At 30.9% G+C, this 25877-nt stretch overlaps 2 protein-coding genes across 12 annotated transcripts in view; one reads left to right on the forward strand and one right to left on the reverse strand.

Annotated features, from left to right (window-relative positions):
- Window positions 1-17885, reverse strand: part of shi (dynamin-1 shibire) — a 30347-nt gene extending 12462 nt beyond the window's left edge. The window contains exons 1-18 of one of the 10 annotated variants that reach the window (XM_017897593.1): window positions 17385-17885; window positions 16464-16537; window positions 15884-16033; window positions 15606-15809; window positions 15336-15528; window positions 15048-15257; window positions 14304-14503; window positions 14037-14182; window positions 13806-13963; window positions 11634-11660; window positions 10116-10287; window positions 9795-10040; window positions 8960-8971; window positions 8420-8626; window positions 8010-8185; window positions 7893-7898; window positions 6984-7172; window positions 5127-5222 (exon numbers count right to left, since the gene is read on the reverse strand). In XM_017897593.1, the coding sequence (XP_017753082.1) occupies window positions 5127-5222; window positions 6984-7172; window positions 7893-7898; window positions 8010-8185; window positions 8420-8626; window positions 8960-8971; window positions 9795-10040; window positions 10116-10287; window positions 11634-11660; window positions 13806-13963; window positions 14037-14182; window positions 14304-14503; window positions 15048-15257; window positions 15336-15528; window positions 15606-15809; window positions 15884-16033; window positions 16464-16537; window positions 17385-17548 (2630 nt within the window). In that variant the 5' untranslated portion in view covers window positions 17549-17885. Of the gene's footprint in view, window positions 1-5126; window positions 5223-6580; window positions 6615-6983; window positions 7173-7892; window positions 7899-8009; window positions 8186-8419; window positions 8627-8959; window positions 8972-9339; window positions 9352-9794; window positions 10041-10115; window positions 10288-11633; window positions 11661-13805; window positions 13964-14036; window positions 14183-14303; window positions 14504-15047; window positions 15258-15335; window positions 15529-15605; window positions 15810-15883; window positions 16034-16463; window positions 16538-17384 lie in introns of those variants that run through there. The other 9 variants (XM_017897594.1, XM_017897602.1, XM_017897598.1 and 6 more) reach the window with 9 other exon arrangements.
- An 895-nt stretch (window positions 17886-18780) lies between these two features.
- On the forward strand, window positions 18781-23259 carry PpV (Protein phosphatase V). Of its 2 annotated transcripts, XM_017897588.1 has the most exons (8): window positions 18781-18841; window positions 18976-19256; window positions 19397-19492; window positions 19627-19834; window positions 19975-20054; window positions 20131-20236; window positions 20330-20491; window positions 20595-23259. In XM_017897588.1, the coding sequence occupies exons 2-8, from the start codon at window positions 19188-19190 to the stop codon at window positions 20783-20785; spliced, it is 912 nt and encodes a 303-aa protein (XP_017753077.1). In that variant the 5' UTR covers window positions 18781-18841; window positions 18976-19187; the 3' UTR covers window positions 20786-23259. The 2 variants fall into 2 exon arrangements, with proteins under 2 accessions (XP_017753077.1, XP_017753076.1); XM_017897587.1 differs by lacking the exon at window positions 18781-18841 and having other exon boundaries at window positions 18949-19256.
- The last annotated feature ends 2618 nt before the right edge of the window (window positions 23260-25877 follow it).

Here is a 25877-nt window from a genome sequence, read left to right on the forward strand (position 1 = left end):
GTGTATATATATATATATATATATATATATATAGATATATATATATCTATATTCATATAGATATATATTTCGAATCTATAACATGTTATTTCCTATATACACATTTATATTGCAGTAAAACAGTGTATGCATATATCACGCGCCCGTTGCGCAATATTTCAACATCGTGAATCGTGTGAAGTGCACAATCCATACGGAATAATTCACTAAGTAACCCCGCCAGCGTTTCCTTTGTCTCACTTACGAAACGCTCTCCATGACAGACGTTCGAGGACTAACTGTCGACGATCGAGTTCAACGACCGCCGCTACCTCTGGCGGTGAAGCGTAGAAAAAAACGTTCCTATCAAAATCAAGGGTATAACAGGTATAAAAATTATGACGAATCCGCTAACACGCTAAATACTAGCGGAAAGCTCTGTTTACATTTTCTCAGGAAACATTGGACACTTTCTTTTTGAATTTACGAATGATTTTTATCAAGGGTATGTCCATTTAACACCGTGGGGTTACTTAGAGCTTCTATTATCTACGATTCGTCGCGATGTCGATCTAAATATCTTAACCACGTGAAAATAACGTCAGCGACGAATCCATTCGCGAGTCGCGTTTCCATCAATTTTTATTAATTACACGTTCACCCCTATCGCTCGTCTATCATTCCTCCGTCGTTCTCGCGCTCTTATTACGTGCAGTTGTATATACGTTTACACTCGGCCCGCGATGTACAACAGAATCACGCTTATTACTCGATGCTTCGTCTTACACAATGTAAGCTTCGTGTTTACTAGAACTTCGCTATATTTAAGGCTTTAGATGGAAGCATGTATAACAATAATCTGTCGCGTGAATAGGATGCGTGTCACAGTCATGGAACCTCGTTCATCCAGCTACTCTCTCTCGTGTATTTCCGTGCGCGATTTCTTCTCTTCTCTTCCTCTCTCTGGTTCGTGGGACGATCTGAACGTATTTGTGTCGAGTCAGGGGGACATTAAAAACTCGGAACATAGATACGGCGAAGGAACAGAATCTTTAATTCAGACAAATCTTACTAGGTGAACCGTGGACTATGCGATTACTAGATTGCAAAATTCACACCTCAAAAGGTATCGGGTTAATTAAATATTTCATAGTGGATACGTTCAGATTCGTCTCTCGATTGGACGATTAAATGTTAGGTACGGCAAGAATATTGTTCTATGTTCACAATATGAATGACTTCCTCGTTTTCTTGCATTCATTATCGGTATCTTAACAGTGTCAGCAAAAAAAATCTTTCCCTGGATACAGTCATAAAAGCCGAGGGTTCGTTCTCGAGGACCTCTTATTAGGCTCGATACGCAATATGTGTATCATCATCGATCGTACAGTATAAAGTGTAACTTAAAGGGTACGAAGATTTCTCCTTCCTTCCTTTCTTTAAACGAAAAAATTTATTAATCGTTTAATTGACGGTACGAATGCGAAGAAATATCAAATGAGAGATCGTGAAGCTTCTTTGAGAAATTTCACGATTTACCAATGATAATTTCTGCGCTTATCGTCTTTCGTTGTAACACTTGAAACAAAGATTCCACCCAGTCAGAGACTACCATTAACGATCAAAATGATTTTTCTATTAAAAGGAAAAGAAAATAGAAAATGTTCTTTCACGTACCACAAATGTACTTGTTTCACTTGTAAACAAGCCTTCAAAAGTCATCTACATGTTCATACCAAAATCTCTTGACAAAATGGGTATATATATATGTATATATATAATTTTTACAGTCGTATGAGAAAAAGAAGTAATGTAAAAAAATTGGAATGTAATTGCTTTCGAAGGGTGGAACCCTCAGAATACTGTTCACGAACATCAGAAAACCTGGGCATACTCAAAAACAATTTTTCTCTGCATTCTACTGCATTCTACTGTTTGATATGCCCAGTGTTATTGAAACTCTATACCCTATACGAGGCTCATCTACTTATATCTCTATTGCCTTCTTAATACTCGTAATCACGATTTGTTTTAAGAAGGAACGACGCTAAAGTATATAACGTTACGAAAATAAAAAGTTTCACAATCTACGGAACACGAAACGTGACATACTACCGAAACGAATAACATTATCTTTTTTACCTTATACAGTATACAATATAATGACGTTGTTAATCATAATATTAATTATAATAATTATAATTTTAATATCGTAATCACAATCACCTCTGCAATCTCAACATACGATCTATTTACGTAATTTATTCCATTTCTTTATCCAAGAACAACGTTTACAGTATAATTAATTACCTGTTAGTACCCAGCGAATAATCTAAATTACGGATTAAAAATTATTCGTGTCCTGTGTCGATAAACAATAGATAATTAAATTTGCGAGTGCGACGTGCTTCCACTAAGAATGTAAATTCTTCTCGTGTTACCTTGTTTTCGAAAAAGTATTTTCCTTAGAGCAAAATATTAATCAGTACTCGCAGTCGTTACAGTCTTGGAAGAGGAAGTCGTGACTTTTAATTTGGCGTAAATAAATACATCTCTATATACTGGAACGACGTGACTGAATATCGTTAGGCCCCTTTAATATCGAATCGAACGAGTTACCAATGCGTTCACTGAATTCTGAATTATACGCGTATCGAGATTCGGTCGCTTCTGATTCGATCGATCGAAATGGACACGTGAACACAGTGACGCGGGAAATACAAATCGATCGTATCGACGTTTCTCTAAAATCGTTACCTATCCAAAGGGATTTTGCTATAATGAAAAATATTTTTTTTCTCTTCTTCTATAGCTCATTCATTGTCCTCGATGTTCCACGTGTCACTGGTCAGAGAGATACGAAAAAGAACATGCTTCTCGCGTTAACACTGCTTTTGCAATAATACGTTCGTGTGCTCGTCGAATATTATTTATCCATAAATTTATGTATCTATAGGAAAACGTAAGTTGAAACGGAGCAGAATTCGATTTGTACCCTATCGAATAAATATATACAAGATACGATAACGTTTGTCCCAAAATGCGTCGGAATTTTGCAATAATTACGATAATATCGATGACAGAACTTGTGTTATTTCTGTAACTCGTAAACAAGAAAGAAGCGAATGATTAAGGAACTTACGTAAAATAAGAAAGAAGTATGTACACAAACATTTGATAAAAAAAATAATACGATTCTTAATCTTCATACTAATTATCCTTCCAGTCGTCGATACTAGAACATTTTTAGGTTAGGTACCGAACGATCCGTTTCGACGAAAGTTTTCTTCTCGTATAATCTTATACAAAATTATATTATATATATATATGTGTGTATATATATGTATATATATATTACGAATATCGTACAATGAGGAATATCTTTGATCATCGAGCACGCGTACTATGCGAATAATAGAAAGCACATCGCACCTCGTGGATTCGTTTAATTACAATAACGTGGTAAAGTATATCATATTCCTTTTCTTTATATATGTACAATTAATTCAGTTTACCAAGCACGGTCAAGGAGCATAGGAAACAACAAATACCTTTTCGAAATATAACGCAGCTCCTGAACTCTCGCTGAGTAATATACATTCATTATACATTGTAACGATATATGATTACTATTATATGTATATATAATATATTATTCTGATCCGGTATTATTAGTGTCAAGTTTCTTTTCTTTCTTGTTTTAGTACTAGTCAGAGAGAGAGAGAGGGTCGCGACTCAGGATTTTCATGCAAAATCCTTGAAGCACTCTACGCTATATCACATCCTATGTCTGAGCACGTCCTTTTTTTTTTGTAATTAATATTTCATTAAGGATTAGCTATGTACGTATATATATAAGATATCTTTAATATTAATGGCTAATAATGGAACAAAGTGTAGTGACATCTTAAGAGGTAGAGAAACAGTGTGTATGTGTATCTGTATGTGTGGCTGTACTTGCATCGCGCAATTAATAATTACGATACTTAAAAGTTATTCGGTATAACGCAGTTGTTGCCGATTGAAAATCCATCGATGAAATATGACAAAACGAACATTTAACAACAATACTTGATAATTTTCTGCCCAACAGCATGACATTTCGTTCCCCCTATGATATGCAAACTCCGAGAATGAATTTTGACATAATCAATGAGCATAGCGCAACATCGCACGTCCCCGTTTAATGGAATTTTGCCTAATCGAAACTACCTTTGATCACATTGTAGGGTTCTGGTAGACTTTCCAGGATACAGACTCACTGGAGATACAAGTATACTGATCTAAAGAAAGCGTACTCCTTTTTTCCTATTTTTTTTTTTCCTTTTTTCTTTCTTTTTTTTAAGTATCTATGAACAAGAAGATGGTGCATACGAGTATTCCGTACCCGATTATCAGCATGAGAAGCGAAACAACGAGAAATTATATACGGCGTCGGATTTGGAAGATTTTTTCTCCTTTTTCATAACCTATCACACTGTCAGAACGAACAGTTTCATTTTCTTTTCGGGGATTACACAATACACGTCGTTACTCTACAGTTCATGAAAGCACATTTATTTTCTTTTAACAGTAAGCTACTTTACGAGGTAAGAATAATATACATATGGAATGTAACGAAGCGAATTACACGTCTTACAAATATACAGAGGTACTCTCCTACCGCGCACATAGTCTCCTACAACGTGTTACAACTGTGACGCCCGTTTCTCCATATATAAGTTCTTTTTTTTTTGTTCTTTTTTAAATATGTATATATTTATATATGTATATCTATATCTCGCGTGAATGTATGTCGAATACGAATACATAATGTCGAAGGCAACATCATCGCTGTTAATCCAATTTCTCGGATCATGCAAGAGAGAGAGAGAGAGAGAGAGAGAGAGAGAGAGAGAGAGAGCAAAGAAGATAAAAAAAAGGAAGGACATAGCTGGTTATAGCGCGCAAAAAAATCGTTATCGAGACACGCCATCAAAAATCAGTGAGATATTGAATTAGTGTGTTCATTCTCAACCCTGAACAGTCTACCAATCTACGTAGCGCAACTTAAACAAGAGTACCCATAATAATTGTATCGTGGTTAAAAAGGGGCAACACATCTCGCATATAAAAGGATAGTTATGAGACAGCAAGAGTCTATTTACTTGATCTTGAATGCATCCATCAGCTCGTTCACGGCAGCATTAGCAGCGGCCTGCGTCGCAGCTTGAGTCACCCTCTGCTGAAGACCACCCCCACGACTAAACATACACCACGGACACTCAGCTTTTACTATAGATCTCGTTTGTTTACAATGCCTTAACAATAGTATATTACTATACAATTCGATTAATAATATGCTATAATCTCAGCTAATTTCTCCGATGCACTACACTTTTACACAGATTATCGTGCATCCTCGAATGTCCTAAGAGGTATGTATAATCTCGCGTGATTCAAAAAAGCGACAGACGCGTTTATGTTACCATCGGTCGATAACCTCGCTGTAAAGTGACCGGCGTTACAACCAATTACGTGACAAATTCGTTTAACAATGACTTTTCAATGCAGGCACCGACACGTCCATCCCTAATTGATAATTGACAATATTCAAATGAACGTTTTCCTCTCCTTGGTTTTTCCCCCGTGAATTTACCGACGAGTCAACGATGGCAAAGAAGCAGTGAGGTTAGGAGCATCAGAAGCTTTCAGACGTAATACACTATTGCAAGACTCATCGTGTATTTGCATACCGCATTCTCTCGGGTTTTTCACATCGATTCAAATATTGCTCTGAGGAATGACTGGGAATTTATTCGACTAGAGTGTGACTACTCTTGCGTTTAAAATGTCATGCTGTTAGTAAGCGAACGAATACTTATCCACTACCTGTGATAAGAACTCAAGATCATTTATTTAACAACGATATTTAGTTGTATATACAGGCATCATGTACAATTCCATCGAACTAATTTACAATGAAAGAAACGTCGGTCTATCTATTTTACTCATCATCTGTCGCGAATGAGAGTGATTTACTTCTACGGATTATTCTCCCTCGTTAATTACCGATTAATCGTATCGCAAACACATAGAATTTTAATTAGAGGTGTGCACAACTATTGCGTCGAGATTGTGTATTTACTTCTGATGATCCTGAAAACGAGCGGCTGTACTTTACGATATTACTCGAAACAAAATGCAAAACGATAAAAAAAGACATGGGTAATAATGTCTTGGTCGTTCTTACGAAATAATTGGACCGCTAAATAATTGGGAAGATTATTGATACTGGATAATACGTAGTTCAAGATAAATCGCTCGTCAGTGTTCTTGGAAGCTCTTCTTAATCTGACTAATATAAATGTTCGCAAGTGTTCTTATTTTTGTACAACTTACACACACCCCTAATTAATGATAATAATTTGTAATACTTGCAAACAAAACATATAGCATTAGGAAATTGTATCTTGTGTAAAATATACACTGACTAGATGCAAACGATATATGTACATATGTGTATATATATATATATATATATGTATACATACATATATATATATATATGCATACATATACACACACACATATATATGTATGTATATTAATTAGTAGCGAATAGGCGAGTTAGTGCGAAGACTTATTGTCGGCGCCTGCAATAGAAAGTGAAGTTAGCACCAAAGCCCCAATCACACAAAGCTATGGAGGACAAGCGACTGCACATTTCTTTTTCAAGATATTCAGTGACGATAACCAAAACGATAAGAATTATAAAAAAAATTTAAAAAAAAAGGAGAATAAAAAATAAAGAGGACCTCCACTTTGTTGTTAAGATACGAAACTACTTTAACACAAACTGACAGAACGTTGTTGTGCAAAATTTATGAGAAACTCGACAATCGAAAGATACTTGATAGTACAGAGTGTTTCAAACTATTTGTCCCTTTAAATGTTCTCTGTACTACTTCACAAAGTACACTTTTGTTAAATTATAAAAATTAGATGAAGAGTTTGGTACTTACGATGGTATAAGAGGAGGAGGTAGGCCAGGTGTAGCACGAGCTGGCGGGGGTCCACCGGGCCCAGGTCGGTTAGGAATAGCCGGTGCTGGTCGGCCACCCGTCGGAACCGGAGGTGGAACTCGAGAACTAGAAAGAGGTGGTGGCTGTGTCACTCCACGTCTTGGTCCACCAGGAGATGGTGGTGATAACCTGTAACAAAATTATTGCATATTAAACAATAATCTCTATATGTATCTTTGCGATGTAGAAAGTATTCCTCATAGAAATTTATGTATTTTAATTATAATATTAACTTCAATATTACGTTAATCCAATAACTATATCGAGTAATTAAGTTAAGAATAACGAATAGGAAGGACTCGTAATATTTACAATATTAAACTATATTTTATATTTCATTTTAAGTAAAATTATTAAAAAAATCTCTCTTCAGTATGATTATTTGTTAAGCTATCATAATTGAGATCTGCAATTTAGAAAAAGAATAAAATGAAGACATATAAATTTAAACAGAAAATATTGGATACCTTCCATGGTATTTTTTATGCTAATGTTCTTTTTGATTTCCTAAAAACTTTCTCTTAGGATTATTTGATAACTTATCTTCTATGAAGATCCTCTATTTTTATAAACAAATATTCAAATATACATCACTTATATTATATTAAATAAGCATAGTATAGAGAGATATTTCTAACAGTTTACAAAGCAAAAAATATGTAAGCAGTAAAGTAACTTTGTAAACTAAAAATCAATAAAGCTTCATGTTTTTACTCAAGATACAAAGCAAAGAAATAAATGTATAAGCAAATCACAAAAATTGAACCTTTACATTTATCATTTAAATTATGTTTGAAGGAAAAAAAAAGAAAGAAATTCAATTAATATAATAAATGTAGTAGCTCTTACCCAAGACTGTTTCAACGGTGTTCAAGTGTATGTGGCAAAAGCAGGCAGTACAAGATTGAAAGATACCAAATTAGTTAAATGCATAAGCGGCAATGAAAATAATAACATAATTGTTACCTTGGATTTTCGCCAGATGCTAACCAGTCATTTTTCACCGGTGGTGGCACTGGAGTGGATACCGTCGCCATTGAAACATCCCCAATAATACGAAGCGCCTCTTTGCAAGCATGATACATCCGTAACATTTCTTCTCGTTTTTGTGCTTCTTCGGGAGATTCTTCCATCATTGAAGCCTGTAACATATATTAACATATTTACTCTTATAATAAATAATTCATTCTATTTATACTATAACTTTAGAAAGGAAATAGTATTCTATAAATAAAAACATACAGCAGAATTTGTAATAAAATAATCCGATCCATAATAAAAATTTCTTTAACGACATAATAAGAAAGAGCGAAAAGTTTTAGACATTTATTTCTAGGTATAATATAAGTATAATATTTAGTTCATATATATTTTACCTGATCACCACTTGCATACAGATGTGCTAGCAGCTCTCCATTAATGAAATCTTTTGCATTGTTAATAATCAAATGCATAATTGTCTTTGGAACTAAATCGCGAGTTGTTTTTGTAACAATTTTCATGTACGAATCTACTAGATTTCTAATGGTCTCCACTTGACGTTCAAGTTGAGGATCCATCGATGACTGAGCTTCTGATCCTCCCTATAAATGTGAAAAATATAATTAATTTATAATTACACTTTGGAATGCTAAAATTTAAATTTAAGGTATTTAATATTTAAGATATTATAAATAATTAATATAAATAAATGCAAAAAATATATAATCGCGGTAATTAAGAAGTGTTATTGATTTTATGTTCAAATAAAGAAGCTAAGAGTAGAAAAAAAACAATATTTAACGCAAAAAATTCATACATATTTTAATAGCATATCGTATTCATTACTAAGAAAGCAGAGCTGAGTGGAGGTGTTTTATATTTGTGTAAGTGTTATGTGTTTTGCACAACCATAAAATTTCTATAATTGTACGAACCTCATATCCTTCCTTTAATTGATTAGAAGCAAAAAAATTTAATCACAATCGTAAATGTAATATTGAAATTTAATTTTTGAAAAGTATAACGAGTATGTATTGTAAATTATGCAATTCATATCAATATTAAAAAGAAACGCTATTAAATTAAATATATTTTTAAAAAATGCAAAGAATCAATTTCTTCCATTTAATCATATTTAATATAAAATGAAAGATTATGAACACTGTGATATCAAAATACAATTTTAATCGTAAAACTCTACTAATTAGAATAAATAAAAAATGAAATAATAACCCGTTTTCAAACTAATGCATCACACCACCACACAGTTAAAAATCAAACGAAAATTTTAATTACATTTCTCGTACTAACTCACCCGCTGTTTATCCTAAAATAAATCAAAATAATCTCTTCTAGTAAATACAATAAAATTAACATCTATGTAATAATAAACAATAACTAATTTTTTTCTACAATTAAAATAAATAATCAAAATGACGAATTGATAATTATATAATACAGTAATATAATTTGGTCCAAATTACGTTATCATTAAGGACCAATGCACACGAGTAACGAATGTTATTATTGTAACTGCGTTTGAGCAATATATAGATTTATATGAACAAATTTACACATGATATAATTACTGGTGGCAATTTATTATTTTATTTGTGTCTAAAAAAAAAAAGAAAAAGATAGATGTATTGGCAACGCGAATGATACTCGAGTACATTGAGCCTAAATATATCGTAATATTTCCTAACATACAATATAATTCAGTACATATGTGTAATATATTTAATTTTATAACAATAACAAAAAACATACCTCTCCTTCACCGTTTGCTTGTTCTGTTGATTTTTCAGGGTATACACCAGCTCTGAGGAAAGAGGCTTTCCATGAATCAACTTCATCTTGAGTTTCACAGCTTAATTCAAGCTGTTTGTAATCCTTATAAACATTTCTGCCTTCTGGATTAAACAAAGCAAACAAATGACGTCGGGACATGAATCCTTGTTCCAAATCACGCAATTTCAGTCCATCTAAAAGTAGCATGTACTTCTTCTCGCGTTCCTAAGAAAAGAAATTATACATAAAACTTATGTAATCAACATTATATTAGTTATATTCTAGTTAGAAGATATTTACTTCTTCATCTTTATACCAAGAAATATTCTCTGATGTTAAGACAAACCAATAATCTCTTGATCCACCCTTCATTATACTAAGATTGTGGATACACATGTACCCCTTGCGTATAACTTGATTGCCTAAAGTATGACGACCAGACTTAACAGCATTTTCTGAAGATTGTTGTGCACTGTAACATAAGGCATAATTTATAATGAAATGTCAAATAGAACAAGATATTTGAATACCCATGTACAAAATTTATTGTAACAATTTGCCACAAAAATTTGTTAGTTTATTGTGTAAAAAATCTAGCAGGATAAAAACCTAGCAATAATTTTTATATTAACTTACACAAACGTTCACATAAGTTCAAATTTAATTTTATGCCATAAATAAATTATAACTAGTACTAAAGAATTCAATTTTTCAAAATGTGTTCATAATACAAAAATATTCAAAACGAAATGTGATCACAGAATGACAATATAATAGGATAATTATATGGGTTGCATATCTTTGATTTATAATTGCGATTGATGATCCGAAAATTATAAATAAAAGATATAATATTTGGTTCATAACTTATTAATAAAAAATTTTCACGTTTTTAAAAAAAAAAAAAAAAAAAAAAAAAAAAAATTTTTCTTTAAGAATTATAACATACAGCCACAACAACTCCATGCACATACTCTTTCATACAGCTTTAAATATCGCAGTTGAATATTTTTGATATACAGTCAAACATCATTTGTAACATGTAAGTACACACAATATTATTTCTACTTAGTCAACACTGTAATATTTTTGCAGATCATAACACATGAAGAATTGCAGAAGCAAATATTACATATATTGTGAAATCATGTGAAAAATGATGAAACTAAAATCTGATACTGCTGTATGAAATATACGATTTGGAGTATTCATGAATGACTGTGGCAATGAATGGTCTATTTAATTATACATTTCAATTGTGCAACTATATACAAAATATTAAAATCAAAATCTTAAAATTTTGATAAATTATGGCTGTATTCTACAATGTACAAAACTAGATAAAAAGTATAGCCAATAAAAATTTGGCATACAATGTTTCATGATAGTTAAGTTCATTTCTTTATTTTTATAAACCACTCCCACTTTCAGTATGTAAATTAATTGAAATTATATTTTAAGTGCCATTCTTACAATCTAAAAAGTGTATACATATACATATATGTATAAACAGTACTAATTTTGTATGATGTTATATAATAAACTAGTAATGGAATACTGAATAATAAAAAATCATAGATTTTGATTTCATTCAAAAGAAAAAGAGTTTAAAGTACACTAGAAAAATATAGTTTTCAATCTTTTGCTATATGGGAAATGAGTTCAATATTGCTTATTAAGGATTCCGTTCTTTGTTATAAAACTGAAAGCTAGAAAAAGTCAAATAAAAAATAAGCATAACAAATTAAGAGCGTGATAATAGAAAAGGAAGAAAAATGTAGTGTAAATCTTTGTTCCAATGTACTTTATAATTCTTACCTTGCATTATGGCTACTGGCTGCCGCGCTGCCGATATAATTAAATAATTTTTTTAATTGTGAAGTATAAAGTATCAATGAATGGAAACAAATGTCAGGAAATGTGTATATGTCATGTAATTCAAGGAAAGACATACGTTAGTTAATATAACAAGTATGAGAAATGCAAATATGTAAAATATTCAATAATCATGTATAACTTTTTTTATATTAAGTATGCCTTACCTTTAATGACATAAAAGATTTTACAGGAATTATAGTATTCTTATTCTTTACTTCAATTATTCTAAACCATATAACATAAAGAAAACTATTACATAAATGCTTTTCTATAATTCACATAACATGAGTTAAGGGGTTAAGAACCAAAATAGAATGTCATCATCCGATATGAAACGAAAATTAAACTAAAGCTGCTAAAAATACCAGTAGTTCTGATTTTTTTGTTCAACTTGTTTCTCGCGACATGATAAAAAATTACAATTTTTAAGATGTTGGAGTGTCGAATAAGCAAAATATAAAAATGAACAAAAATTATGTCTGCTACATAGAAAGAGAATTAAAATATTAGAAGTATGCATATTGCAAAGAGAAAAAATGTAAGTGGGATACAATTTAATATGACAATATATATGACACAATGTGTCATACAAATGTACATGAAGTAAAAACAGCAGTAAATTCTACTATTTATTTATGATACTAAAAATGTGTGCCTTAGCTTTAAAGAACAAAGTAAACTAAGAGTATTTGCTAGTTTAAAGCTTGCAATGTGAACTGATATTGGCAAGGCATGCACTGATTATAAAATATACCGTATAAACCTGATTATAAAAGACATATAAATATTATTATAAATAAATATTATGAAATAAATTACGTTAAATATGTTTTTGTTATATTTCGAATTATATTTGATTAAAATTATATAATAATATTGCAGGAAAATACGGTATAAAACATTATATACCTTGATATGTGTTTTATATATAGTTAAATACATATCAGACATATATAATTTTTAATTTGCAAAAAAAAATTTGCAAGCAAATTAATATAATCAACAGTATATGTAATTGGTGAATTTTCTTATTATCCTTTTCTTTTCTTTTATAAAAAGCAGAAATTATAATCATAATGAAACTAATGAAACTAGTACTTAAAAATATTGTGTTTGGTTAATAAAGCACATTGTCATTATGTGAACTATAGTATGTGTTAAATTTACATTAATCATGCAATATAGAATTCATTACTGCAAGTTAGAGAAGTTGTTTAAAATTATTAATTAAGCATGTATAGTAATTACAAATAAAACATTTTATTATATTATTTGTTATTAAAGACAAAAGATGTTCAAGATGCAGAATAAATTAAATGTATAATTAAAGTTCCAAATATTTAATGGTTTCATTATGGTAGAAAAAAAAAACCTTAAATTTGTCTATTACTTTTATTGTGAATATGAGATTATTTCAATAACTGAAGTAAACTATTACTTCACTTATATTATAAAGTTTACTCATAATTTAAAAAGATAAGTTCATTTATAATTTATCTCCAATTAGAATAATTAGTATAAGATATAATTTAACTAATTCATTTAATATTAAAGTAAGTGTACATTATGCATTTAATTTTAAGGTAAAATACCTTGTTATGTCTAATAATTAATATAAGTTATTATGATTATGAATATTATTGTTATTATTAAAAAAAGAGAAGAAATAGAAAAAATTCTATTTTCTCAAAGATATTATTCAAGATTTGTCTTAAAAATTCTTTTATATCTTTAATAACAAAAAATATATTTATGTCATATTTCTAATTGTCAACACTGTACAGTAAGTAATACAATTATCTTATTATTTCACATTAAAACATTCTATAGAAGTATGAATAATTTAATCCTAATAAAAGTATTTGTTACTATATTTATGAAAATGATTGAAATGATTTTGATTTTTTTAAGGATTTGTTATTTAAATGTGAGGTAATAATCTTCATAGATTTAAATACACTAAAATCTATAGCTGCAGTCATGAATGTAATAGGAATAACACATAGCGCTAGATGTGCGGTTGTTAAAAATTAAACTCTTCTATCGTATTATTTACTCTTTTGACTTTGCTGAGTAGCTACAAAAACATATAACAAAATGCAGGTAACTCACTTGGCAAAACCAATAAAATCTTCATGATTTGTGTTCATATACGCAAGTTCACAATCAACCAAGAGTACCAATTGTTCCTTACACATCTGTTCTCGTTGTCTAATATGGGTAGTTATAATACGTTCCGTTTCTTCTCTCAATCTAGGGTAACGTGACATCTAACACATGAAATAGAAATTATATAAAATATATGTCATTGCAATTTGTATAAATTAGAATGAGTTCACCTACCCTATCGGTACAAATGCGTACGACATTACTGAGTTCCTGTACAACTAAATCCACGCATTTTAGACTAGGTTCTTTGAGTCTAGTGATTTGTTTCTTGACTATTGCCTCAAAGGCCATATCAGGCGTAAACAAACCTACCCTGATACCTATGACATTAAACTATTGTTAATAATTTATTTTTAAACGTGGAAAAGAACGTGTTTATCTTCGATATATACACGCAATAAAATTAGTATGACAAAACTACCAAAATCAACAATCATTTACCATGAATATTCCTAATAGCAAAAGCAATTTCTTTCCTCAGTTCTTTTTCATCAAATTCCATTTTAACTATCTCAAATGGAAAACGTTCATGGAATAATCTGTTTATTTTAGCACCTCCACTAAGTTCGTTTGTATTGATTTGTGCAGATCCTGAACCTTCTATAATCCTTTCAAAGTTTGACTGGAGCTGTTGTATCATCCTTAAAAATATTTTTCTTTTAATCAATGTATGAGCAAGCATTCAATTTCAACATAAGTTATATGGGTAGAGAGTCATGATATTTACAGTTAGTACCATAAAGTTAAGTAAACTCTATACAATTTATTAATATACTAAAAATCTTTAATGTTAATAGAAACCTTCATCACCTTTTACTCTTTAGTTAATTATATGAAAATAAATTGTGTTAAAATTTGCATGCAAATGATACACACGTATGAAAAAAAATATGATACCTACACAAACATTTGAACTGATCTGAAAAATAAGAATAAGAACTCTAAAATGCCAAGACCCTCCACCCATAATATTAATAAAGAAAAAAACTGCAAAAAAATGTTTATTTGGAAAAATAATATTGGAGAATGTATTATAAAATATGAAACATTTAACATACAATTTGTTACATATGTATCATTTTTCTTTTCAGTAAATTTATTTTATTTTCTATTATGATCAAAGTTATTAGAATTAAAGAAATTATAACTTCACATATAACAATCTATATGTAAAAAAATACTTACTGCAACATAGCTTTAGTCTTTATGGCAGGGTCATCAAGCCTAAAATGTTTGTATTGTTCTACATCCTTCTCCAGTGCAAGTAATTGTTTTTGCAATCTATCTCTTAATGCTGGTAAAGTATCTCTGATATGATTGGTTAATTGTTGATTTAAAACACGTTGCAAATATGGTGTTCCTAATCTGTCTGCTAGGTGTCGGTAAGATGGATGGCTAATGTATAAAGAAATATTTTAAATATTTCATTGAAAATATTAATTAATAAAATTATTCTTTATTATTGATTTATACCTTAAGAAAAATTTCCTTTCTGCTCCTAGAGCACTTTTAATATCTTTTCGACCTTCGATGTCTTTTTGACTTCTGTTAATAACACCTATATAACCACGTCTTAAGGGTAGTAATTTGTTTTCCAAAATATCCCTTGCATCAGTACCATCATCCATAAGATCCAATTTTGTAATAACACCAATTGTACGAACACCTTAAAAAGTTTATAATATAAAACAATAACCTTTTAAATTTGACAGTACTAAATATTGGGTATTTATGAATATGTACCTTGAGGATCTACTTCCTTAGCAAGTTTGAGAGCATCACTATTTGCTAAATCAGTATTTGCTGGAGTTACTGCCAATATAAGACAATTTTCTTTTTTGATAAATTGAAAAATCATAGCTTTAATTTGAGCTTCAATATCTGCTGGTTGATCTCCAATTGGTATTTTTGTGAGGCCAGGTAAATCAATTAATGTCAAATTTAGAACTAATAACAATGAATATTTTAATTAAAATATTAACACAAACCAATATCAAAATATAGTAAAAAAATATATTTACCATTAGGCGAATATATTCTTAAATTTATTGGTATATTAGAAATACCCTTATTACTGCCTGTAACTCTGTCAGTTTCAGCTTCGATTTCCTTCCATACTTCATCAAAATCCACAAACTTTTTACCTTTACAATGTAAAAACTCAGCATATTCTATAATAAAGAAATGATTCCATTGATGATGTATAAAATTTTGCTTTTTCATATATAGAATTTAAAATAATATATTATTCAAATATTTTTAATTAGTCAATTTTATAATGAAACTGACAATATTCTTGATCATATGCTTATCAAAAGTTCACTGTTGCAGGAAATGTGATAATACTATAGACAACAATTACAGATAATTAATATTAAAACCCACCAAAAATACAAAATCATTACAACTTAATAAAATGTAGTATTTTTATGAATGAAATATTAATAATAAACGAACAAATTATTTGACATTGTCATTTTAAATGTTAGGAATAATAAAAGTAAATGTCGAACATAGTATTAATTTACAATTAATGTGAAAGAAAATTTCACATTCATAATATAAAAAAATTTTATAATCTATTTATCTATGATGACTCACCACTTGTACTGTTAATCAGCTGCAAGATAAGTGGTCGTCTGGTTACAATGCCAGATCCTCTAGGTAAGAAGTCCCTGAAAATAAATAAAATATTATAGCTATCGAATGATTATAATAAAGTTCAGACTACAAAGGATATATCAAAGTACATGTTACATGATAATATAAATTTCATATGTACTAAAAAAAAAATACATTAAAATAACATTAAGAATAAATAAAAATATTAAATAGATATATTTTTTTTAAATATCAAAACTTGGAAGTATGTACAATTTAGGAAATGACATATCTTATAACAGTATTACAATTATATATTCAATGATATTTATTATTTGTCTTTATTATATAACTCAATTATAGTTACTTATATTATTTTAACACAGATTCTACAAAAATAAAGTCATACATAAGATATAATATATAAAAAATGCTTATTACATTGATGTAGTAAGAAAATTTGTTAATATTTTCATTCATAATGTATTAACATACACTTTCATAGTCTTCGAAAAATACCACGTTAATAAAAAGTAACAGTAAGCGACCTAAACTGAGAACAATTAAATTAATAATTTTCATCATTACATGTGTACACATCGAGTAATTCAGTAGGAGGTTAAATATTACAGCAACGGGAAAGAATAACCGTTTGACAGGTCACTGTGTAGGCGACCTCAAATCATAAAGATATAGTTGATTTTGATGTCACGATCGATAGATTAAAATAGTTAACCTAAAGGGGTATAGAAAAGAGGGATAGTCAAATTAAAATGATCTATGACGGATATTAAAATTATAATGTGGCGTAGTTCGCCACGCCTTTAACCAAACGTTTGATTATTCTCCTGATTCGTAAAACATATCAGAAAGTATTGTAAAAATGAAAAATGAGAAAATAACAGGACATTAGATACTTACCTTCCAACAAAGTTTTCAAGAACAGAACTTTTTCCTGCACTCTGACCACCCACCACTGCGATCTGTGGGAGATCAAGTTGCATGTGCACCCCAAGTTGTGTGAATGCATCTTGCAGCTTGTTCACGATTGGGATTAATTGTTCCATACCCGTATTTCCTGACATTTTGTTTAGGCTGTTTGCTCACTAGCCCAAGAACACGATCGTTTTCAGTTTTACAGCTGTGTCCTGTGGGCGACACCGAGCTGCCACCACTTCCACACACAACCGTCGAGGGTAGCTGCCAGAAGTGATCCTATCCGTTTTCGCGAAACACGCACTACCAAAATGGCCGATTTCGCGAAGGCACGTCGCTATACATTGAATTTCATCGCATTTTTCCAAAACTCGCGATCGCGCACAGACCACAAATGAAAGATGTCAGGCACTGGCCTACTGCGAGAAAGTCACACCACGAACATCCACAGTCACTGCGTTCACATAAATGAGATCCAGCGTACGAACTCAAGGCACGTAACGCTTCAATCGATAATCGAAGCGTTCGCACAGGCGCTTTCGTGTGACCCACTTTTGGTCGCGAGATAAAATCCATATCGTCCGCCTGCTGCTGACCTTTTTCCACGTTCCACGGTGATTTGCTATCGAAGGAAGTTGAAATTACACCTTTTGTCATTTATCAATTCTGTCATGATAAACAATCATTTTCTTGCCGAATCTTTTTATTGATTTTGAATATTACGCGGCAAATAATTTTATTGGCACGGAATACTTGTAATCGTTAAGGAAATAAACGGCAACCAATGAGAATACTGGATTCTGGTTATTATACTTGCAAAGCTGATAGTGTCATTGTCAAATATTTAACCTATAAATAATTATTACAATTAACGAACATTTGTGAAAATTAATATATTATTGTAAATATATATTTCTATAGAAAATATAATACATTATTTCAACTTCGATTAAAAAAACTGATAGCCGCCGTAACGATTGATTTTTTAATATCAGTATTATATCGTCATTATTTAGGCATTGTTCTATGTAATCTAGATCAATCTAAATTAAGAGTATAATATATAATTTTAATATTTTTAAAAAATTAAAAAGTTTTGTATTCTTTTAATTATAATTATTCTTTAATAAATAAAATTTCGTCAAATATTTTATAATATTCACAATATTCATAAACTATACAATTTTATAAATTGTAATCGAAGTAGTATAAATTTAAATTTTCTTTCGAGTTTGCGTAATAAAATTATTAAATAACCTTCCGAACGTTTTTTAAACGTAGGTACAAGGGTGAAACAAAAAATTACTAGGGTTTAAACAGTACTATTGGGTGATATGCCAAGTGTTCCTAAAAGTAACATCTACTTTAAAATCGTTAAATAGCAACTATACTGTGACATGACACGTTTATATTTATCAGTATCATTAGTAACGAGTGAAAAGGTATTTCAATATATTTTACATTAAAAGGTTTCCAATTTCAAGTATATTTTCATTTTTTTAAATGATAATTTAGAACCAATAAGATGAAAGGATTGGAGAGAATAAAATTCGTCCTTTTTAATCTTGCTTCACAGTAGGTTAATTAAGTTCGCGTCTAACGCGATGAGGAGTAATTCATTGTTAAATAAAATGTCTAAAGCCTTATGAATAAAATGAATAAAAATCGAAAACTTAATTGAAATTAATTCGTTAAAACAACATTTAAAAATATAAATCAACTGCAAATTCAGTGCATACATATGTAAGTGAGGGCGCGATCAGTATTTTCCTGCGATACGAGTCCAAAATGTCAGACATCGATAAATGGATGGAACTTGCTAAAGAATGCAAATATCTACCCGAAAATGACCTCAAGGTAAACAATATATAGAAAATTCTATTTATTATAAAATCAATTATTATATTTTATCAGTATATGTGACACGATGTTAAACGCATATTCATAGGTTACTTAAAATTTCTGTACGTCTTAATAATAAAGTTATTTTTGTTTAGAAACTTTGTGACATGGTATGTGACATACTATTAGAGGAATCTAATATTCAACCAGTATCCACTCCGGTAACTGTGTGTGGAGATATTCACGGTCAGGTAAGTTTCATAGTTTTATTCTAACCTCAACACACGATATCGATGTCTTTTGAGATAACGAAAACTATTTCGATAACGCAAGTACGAATTGCCTTTACGTAAATTAATCGCTATTAATATTTATTTTGTTTCAGTTTTACGATCTAGAAGAATTATTCCGTAATGGAGGTGCTGTGCCTGAGACAAATTATATATTTATGGGAGATTTTGTAGATAGGGGATATTACAGTGTAGAAACGTTTACTCGCCTACTCACACTTAAAGCTAAATGGTCTGATAGAATAACATTACTTCGAGGAAATCATGAATCCAGACAAATTACTCATGTTTATGGTTTTTATGGTAAATATACTATATATTTTATTATAGAAATATCATATATCTATGGTGTTATCCTATTTAAAAAAATATTTAATACCGACTTATTACTTTGTATTCTTTGATAATTATGGTAATTAAGTTTGTTATTATGTTTTATGCAGATGAATGTCAAAACAAATATGGCAATGCTAATGCATGGAAATACTGCTGTAAAGTGTTTGACCTACTTGCAGTTGCTGCTGTTAGTATTTGTAAATAATAAATGAATTTAATACTGTTTTAACATGTTTAATAAAAGTGTGGATATTTTTATTTAGTTAATTGACGATCAAGTACTTTGTGTACATGGTGGATTGTCTCCAGTCATTAAAACATTAGATCAAATTAGGATGATTGAAAGAAACCAAGAAATTCCACATAAAGGTATTTTTATTATTTCTTAGTGCTATTGTCTTTGTATCATATTATACTTACCTTATGTTTATTATAACCAATTCATTTATATTTTCGTCTTAGGTGCTTTTTGTGATCTAGTTTGGTCCGATCCAGAAGATGTTGATTCGTGGACTGTTAGTCCACGTGGAGCTGGTTGGTTATTTGGAAGTACAGTAACATATGAATTTATGAATATTAACGATCTTAAACTTATTTGTAGAGCTCATCAATTAGTTCACGAAGGTATATATTATTACATACATTATACAAAATTTATTTAATTTTGCGTAAAATGTACAAGGAGAATTTCACAGCAATATTTTACATGTTTCTGTGTTTTTTGCAGGTTATAAGTACATGTTTAATGATAAGCTTGTAACAGTATGGTCAGCTCCAAATTATTGTTATCGTTGCGGTAACGTAGCTAGTATTTTACAGTTCACAACTGTCGATCAAAGAAATTCAGTGCTATTTGAGGCAGTGCCTGATACTGAAAGAGTAATTCCATCTGTAACCATTACACCGTACTTTTTGTGATCTAACCTAGTGTTCCATTTGTTTGGATACAGGAAGGTGGTATTTGCGTCTAGACGTTACGGAATTACATGACGGATTTCTTCATGCTGATGGACACAGGCTGGTACTTTGACGGAGCATCAAATTTTCAAAAATATGATACATTATTTGGAATCTTAGCTTGAAAAAACTTTTTTTGTTGTTATAAAAGATGTAATTTGGAGAACAGAATTATCGCGTGATTACCTATTCAGGGAATGTTCTTCCACGTTTTGTAAAATACATCCGTTTTTGTATGTTAAAAAATTAACTTTTATATATCATGCGCCTGCCATTGCATCAGCCTGGTTCCCTAGTTTGAAAAATATTTCGTATTGAAATAAATGTGAACACTGTGGTGTAGACGCTTCTGCTGTCTACTGTGTACATTCTGTAGAGCATTCGCATCTCAGAGCAGTATTGCGAACGTATTGTTCTAAAAGCTAAGAGCTTTTAAGTAAATTATGAACATAAACAACAAGTGGTTCAGTATATGTATGAATGAATAAATGAAAAACCATTTAAACATTCCGAGGTGGGAGAGTCTCTGAGTATAGTGAATGCTTAATTGATATTATGATCGTTGCGCGTAGAATTCAGGTTTATTAAAGCGTGAGCATATATACTACTGTTAAGGTCTTCCTGAGTATGTAATTGATCTGTTTCTGGTTTAGATACTGTGTGTGCTGCGTGCAATTCTTTTGATTCTAGATGCGCAATCAGTGTTCTTAGCAGCATAAAGTCGGTGGTTCTGCCGAGGTACAAATAGTATGTAGCAGTAGCCAAAGTTTTCCTGCCTAGGTAAGGAAATTCAGTAGAAAAATTGTATTATATAATAGAAGTTTTGTTATTATTTTTATGCACATGACAAATTCTATATTTCATTCTCTTTTTTCCTCTTATGGGCTCAAAGTAATATTTGCAAAACATCTTAAAAATATTAAAATTTGTTCATAATATCGGCCTTTTTAGCCATATTCTACTTTTATTTGTACAGAGCAATAGTTTGAATATTATTATATTCTCAGAATCTTTGTACAGTTTCCACATTATATGCCAAATCGCTGTCGTACTGAATAATTATAATAGCTAGATTGTCATAAGTTCATTAATGTAGGGAGCAACTTTTAAGAACCAAAACCCTTAGCAATGTGCCTCTGAATTAATAAGCGTTTGTATAAATATAATGATACGATATTGATACATAATTAATGGAACGCACCGGCCATTGCGTATCATAAGCCTGAATTCTGACCATCGATTTGCTAGCTCATGATATTCCTAACCGATCACAGACCCGACAAATATGGCATTGGCATTGGCACTGGCTGTCAAGTTGAAACTACTCTATTTTGAGTTTTGTGATATAGTTCAAGCGAGGCATGTGAAAATTGCGTCGATGTTTGTAACGATTTTCCATGTCGGATCGTTTGAAAATGTTTTGAAGACTTGTTATTTCAAAAAAACAAAAAAAAAAAAAAAACAAAAAAAACAAAAAAAAAAAATATAAAAAAAATAGTCAACTTTTGAACAGTGCCTTCAGAACTATAACACGACGGTCTACTAGAAGTAAATACTTTCTACTGACGGATAATCATAGACGAACTAGGACGGATCATATAAATAACAGAGAGCTTAAAAAGGACGTGTATAAGGAATTTTCTTCACTTTTTTATATTCCACAAATTATTATTAATAATTCCTTTATATTTCGATCTTTATTAGTATCTTGTAAGATATTTCGGCGTCCAATTTGATGGTTATTTTACATTCGATGATTACTTGGATACTTTTTACATTTTACAACATTATCAATAAAAAATACGATTTATATATATATCCAGATTGTTACAATATGCAATTATACGATTTTACATTACTCACTGCTTTATATTTACATTATCGATATTATATTAGATAGATCATTACACAAGGCAAGACACGGAGTTTACGTTACAAACTCGACTTGTCGGTTTTGCAGCCTCTATTATCGTAAAACGGTGGTGATGCGTGAGAATGCCTACGTAGTACGGATATCCTAGAAATCGTAAAAGTATTAGCCTCTGTGTCTACCTAGGTATTCGCAGCAGTCACCTTTGAAATGCCTCTGTCTGTGATCGCTTTAATCTTATCGAAGTGTCCAAGCGCTTGCGACGATTTACATCGGTAAGCTCACGGGAATAAAGACAATGACATTAAATAATGAGACTAATTTAGCTTAATAAACTGTTCTGTGCAGGAGCTTGAACACTGCGCATAATTCTTAAAGATCTCACAGGTAGACAACATTTTAACGATCATGTACCTTGAAAGTATAGATTTTGTTATGTTAATGTAATGAAACGTCTGTAATAAAAATGCGCAAAAATTGCATCTGACATTATCAATAATACTCCCGTTATTATTGTGATAAATGAAGTACAAATATATACATATACACACACATACACACACATACACACACACATATATCATGAAGTATCGTGAAGTATTAAAGGAAAAAGCTATCATATGTAGGTATGGGTATGGAATAATAAAGATATCATCAAGTTTGTTCATCTTTAATTAGTTTATTTACTTGTAATAATATTATTTTCATCGTATATATAATAATTCTATTTACTCCTTACTATTTATATATAATAATATAGTGTATTTATGTTCATTATGTATAATATATTATCTACATTTATAATCCCTATGAAAGGCATCTCCAAACAGACTTCAGATTTACTTTTTTTTTTTTTAAAATATCTTATTTATTCATAAAAATACAGGGGGTTTACGCGCCACCTGTGAAGTCTAGCCTGTTTTGCCCGGAACCGATAGCTTCCGATTTATTGGTCGGATGAACAACATTATATTATATCTTACAATCCTTAATCCTTGCAATAACAACGAATTTATTATTACGATTCTCAACATCATCTATGTACACGTCTTTATGCAAACAAGTTCCACGATTTTTCTGCTCGGTTACAATTCTGCAAGCGCGTCCGTCCTCCACTTCTCGTTGTATCATATTTTCCGTATAATCACATTATCGATAATAATCATTTGCCACTGACTAAAACCATGAAAGAACAAACGATTTTCAGAGCCCATTTCGAACGAAGAACGAAATGCAGTAAAAATGCAACGTATAAATTCAATTAATATTCGATAAAATTGCTACTAACGGCGAAAAATTTAATAAAGAGTGAATTTTTGCAAAACAAACGTATATAAACGCATTCTTCTCTTCATCGACTAGAGTATTCGATTAAGTATTTGGTTTTGTCGTATTCATACAACAAAAATGCCAAAAAAAAAAAAAAAAGAGAAAAATTACAAGATTTTTCAGTCTGTTCAATATGCAATATCCTTTTAAATATTAACGAAAAATAAAAGATAAAATTGCATAGATAGAAATTTCTGATAAAATATCTAAGTGCAACTTCTTCAAATAATTTAAAAAAAAAAAAAAAATAATGAAATGTATAAAATATTCGAAATGCACAAATGATATTCGAATCATTCTCAATGGAATAACAAGGTTTATTATTTAAGAAAATCATGTTCGCTGTAAAACTCGAAATCGTAAATAATCTATCGTTAATCGAATCAAGCGTAAGTATTCAAAAGATGCTGGACGAATTTCGCGCCAATTTTGCGCCAATCAACGAGAAATTGTATTGCGCGCGCAAAAGTTGGTGAAAAACTGATTAGCAGTAACGTAGCGTCCGGTTCCCGGCAGAGCAGCAATTCACACGGCGCCCAAATCTCAGTTACAAAAGGAATAGTCGAAGGTAAACGAGATGATAAAAATGTATTTCCTAAACGTAGGTAGAAATTGGTAACTTTGACTCACTCATTGAAAAAGTATTTCCTCTTGCCAATCCGGCATTCGTGCTCTCTTTCAGCCCGTCGTTTTTGGGTTAACGTTTGCATTTCGCGCTTCTTCGTTTATACCGTGACAAGCAGCATAGTTCAGTGTTAACCAATCCGTTCGAAGTGATAGTGCGCGTTCGAAATTTCCGTGAAAATTTCGTCGTTTTAACAAGAAAATTGCAACCTGTCTGGATTTACTACCGATCCCGATGGAGATTCGAAGTCAAAGAAGATATATCTCGGTGAGTGAAACACGTGATAACGTCTAAATTTGCTAATATGCGTACGAAAATTATTCGAACATCGCGTCAATACACAACGGTTTTCGATGCCGCGATCTTTCGTTCGAACGTATATAGACAATTCGTTCGTATTTACAATTTTACGATCAAATACAAATTTTTGTTATTTCGACGTGTAATCAGAATTTAAACGATCAAGTGAAACGATACGTTCGTGTTATTTCGTTGGAAAAGCTCGAACAGTGAATATATATCCTGCGTGCGTGATTTCGTTCGTATTATACGATCGTATTAGTGATGCGTGATCAGAAACACTGCGACGCCGCTTGACACTATATAAGAACAGGTATAACACGGAATTATACAAAGAGACAGGACTAGTACTTTCAACGTAGTTATTATTAAACCTTTCGTACAATATGTACAAAGTTAAACCCACAAACGAGAGGCATATGTTTTTTATATTTTTAAATTTCATCTTTTTTTTTTTTACTTTTGCTCAATAGACTCTCACTCGCACTTAAATATTAAAGGTTGGGCATGATAATACTCGCGGTAGTATAATGCCCTAAGTCTTGCTGATCCAACGCATAGCTCTCCCGTAAGCAGCTGCTGTACTCCCAGACATCGGTGCACATTTCATTTTATACAATATACATATTTATATTTATATTTATATTTATATATATACTTATATATAATGTAATATAAAGACAGTCCAACTCGGCGCTTTTCCTCTGACGCGGCGTTCTTTTTTCCTCGTCGTTTTTAAATTCATCAGACGACGCTGCCACTCGTATGTACATGCTAACAATAAATAGGAGGCGACAAGAAAAGAGTTCTCCGCGGGAAGTACATAATGTTTACGAGCTAACGAGAATAAAAAATTGGGAACAGAGCTGGTTGACGGACAGGGAATAGGAACACAGGGGGTTGAACAGTCGAGGCTGGTGGGGGCGGCG

The sequence above is a fragment of the Eufriesea mexicana genome, unplaced genomic scaffold (genome assembly GCF_001483705.2).
Source record: "Eufriesea mexicana isolate 0111107269 unplaced genomic scaffold, ASM148370v2 scaffold577, whole genome shotgun sequence".
Taxonomy (NCBI): domain Eukaryota; kingdom Metazoa; phylum Arthropoda; class Insecta; order Hymenoptera; family Apidae; genus Eufriesea; species Eufriesea mexicana.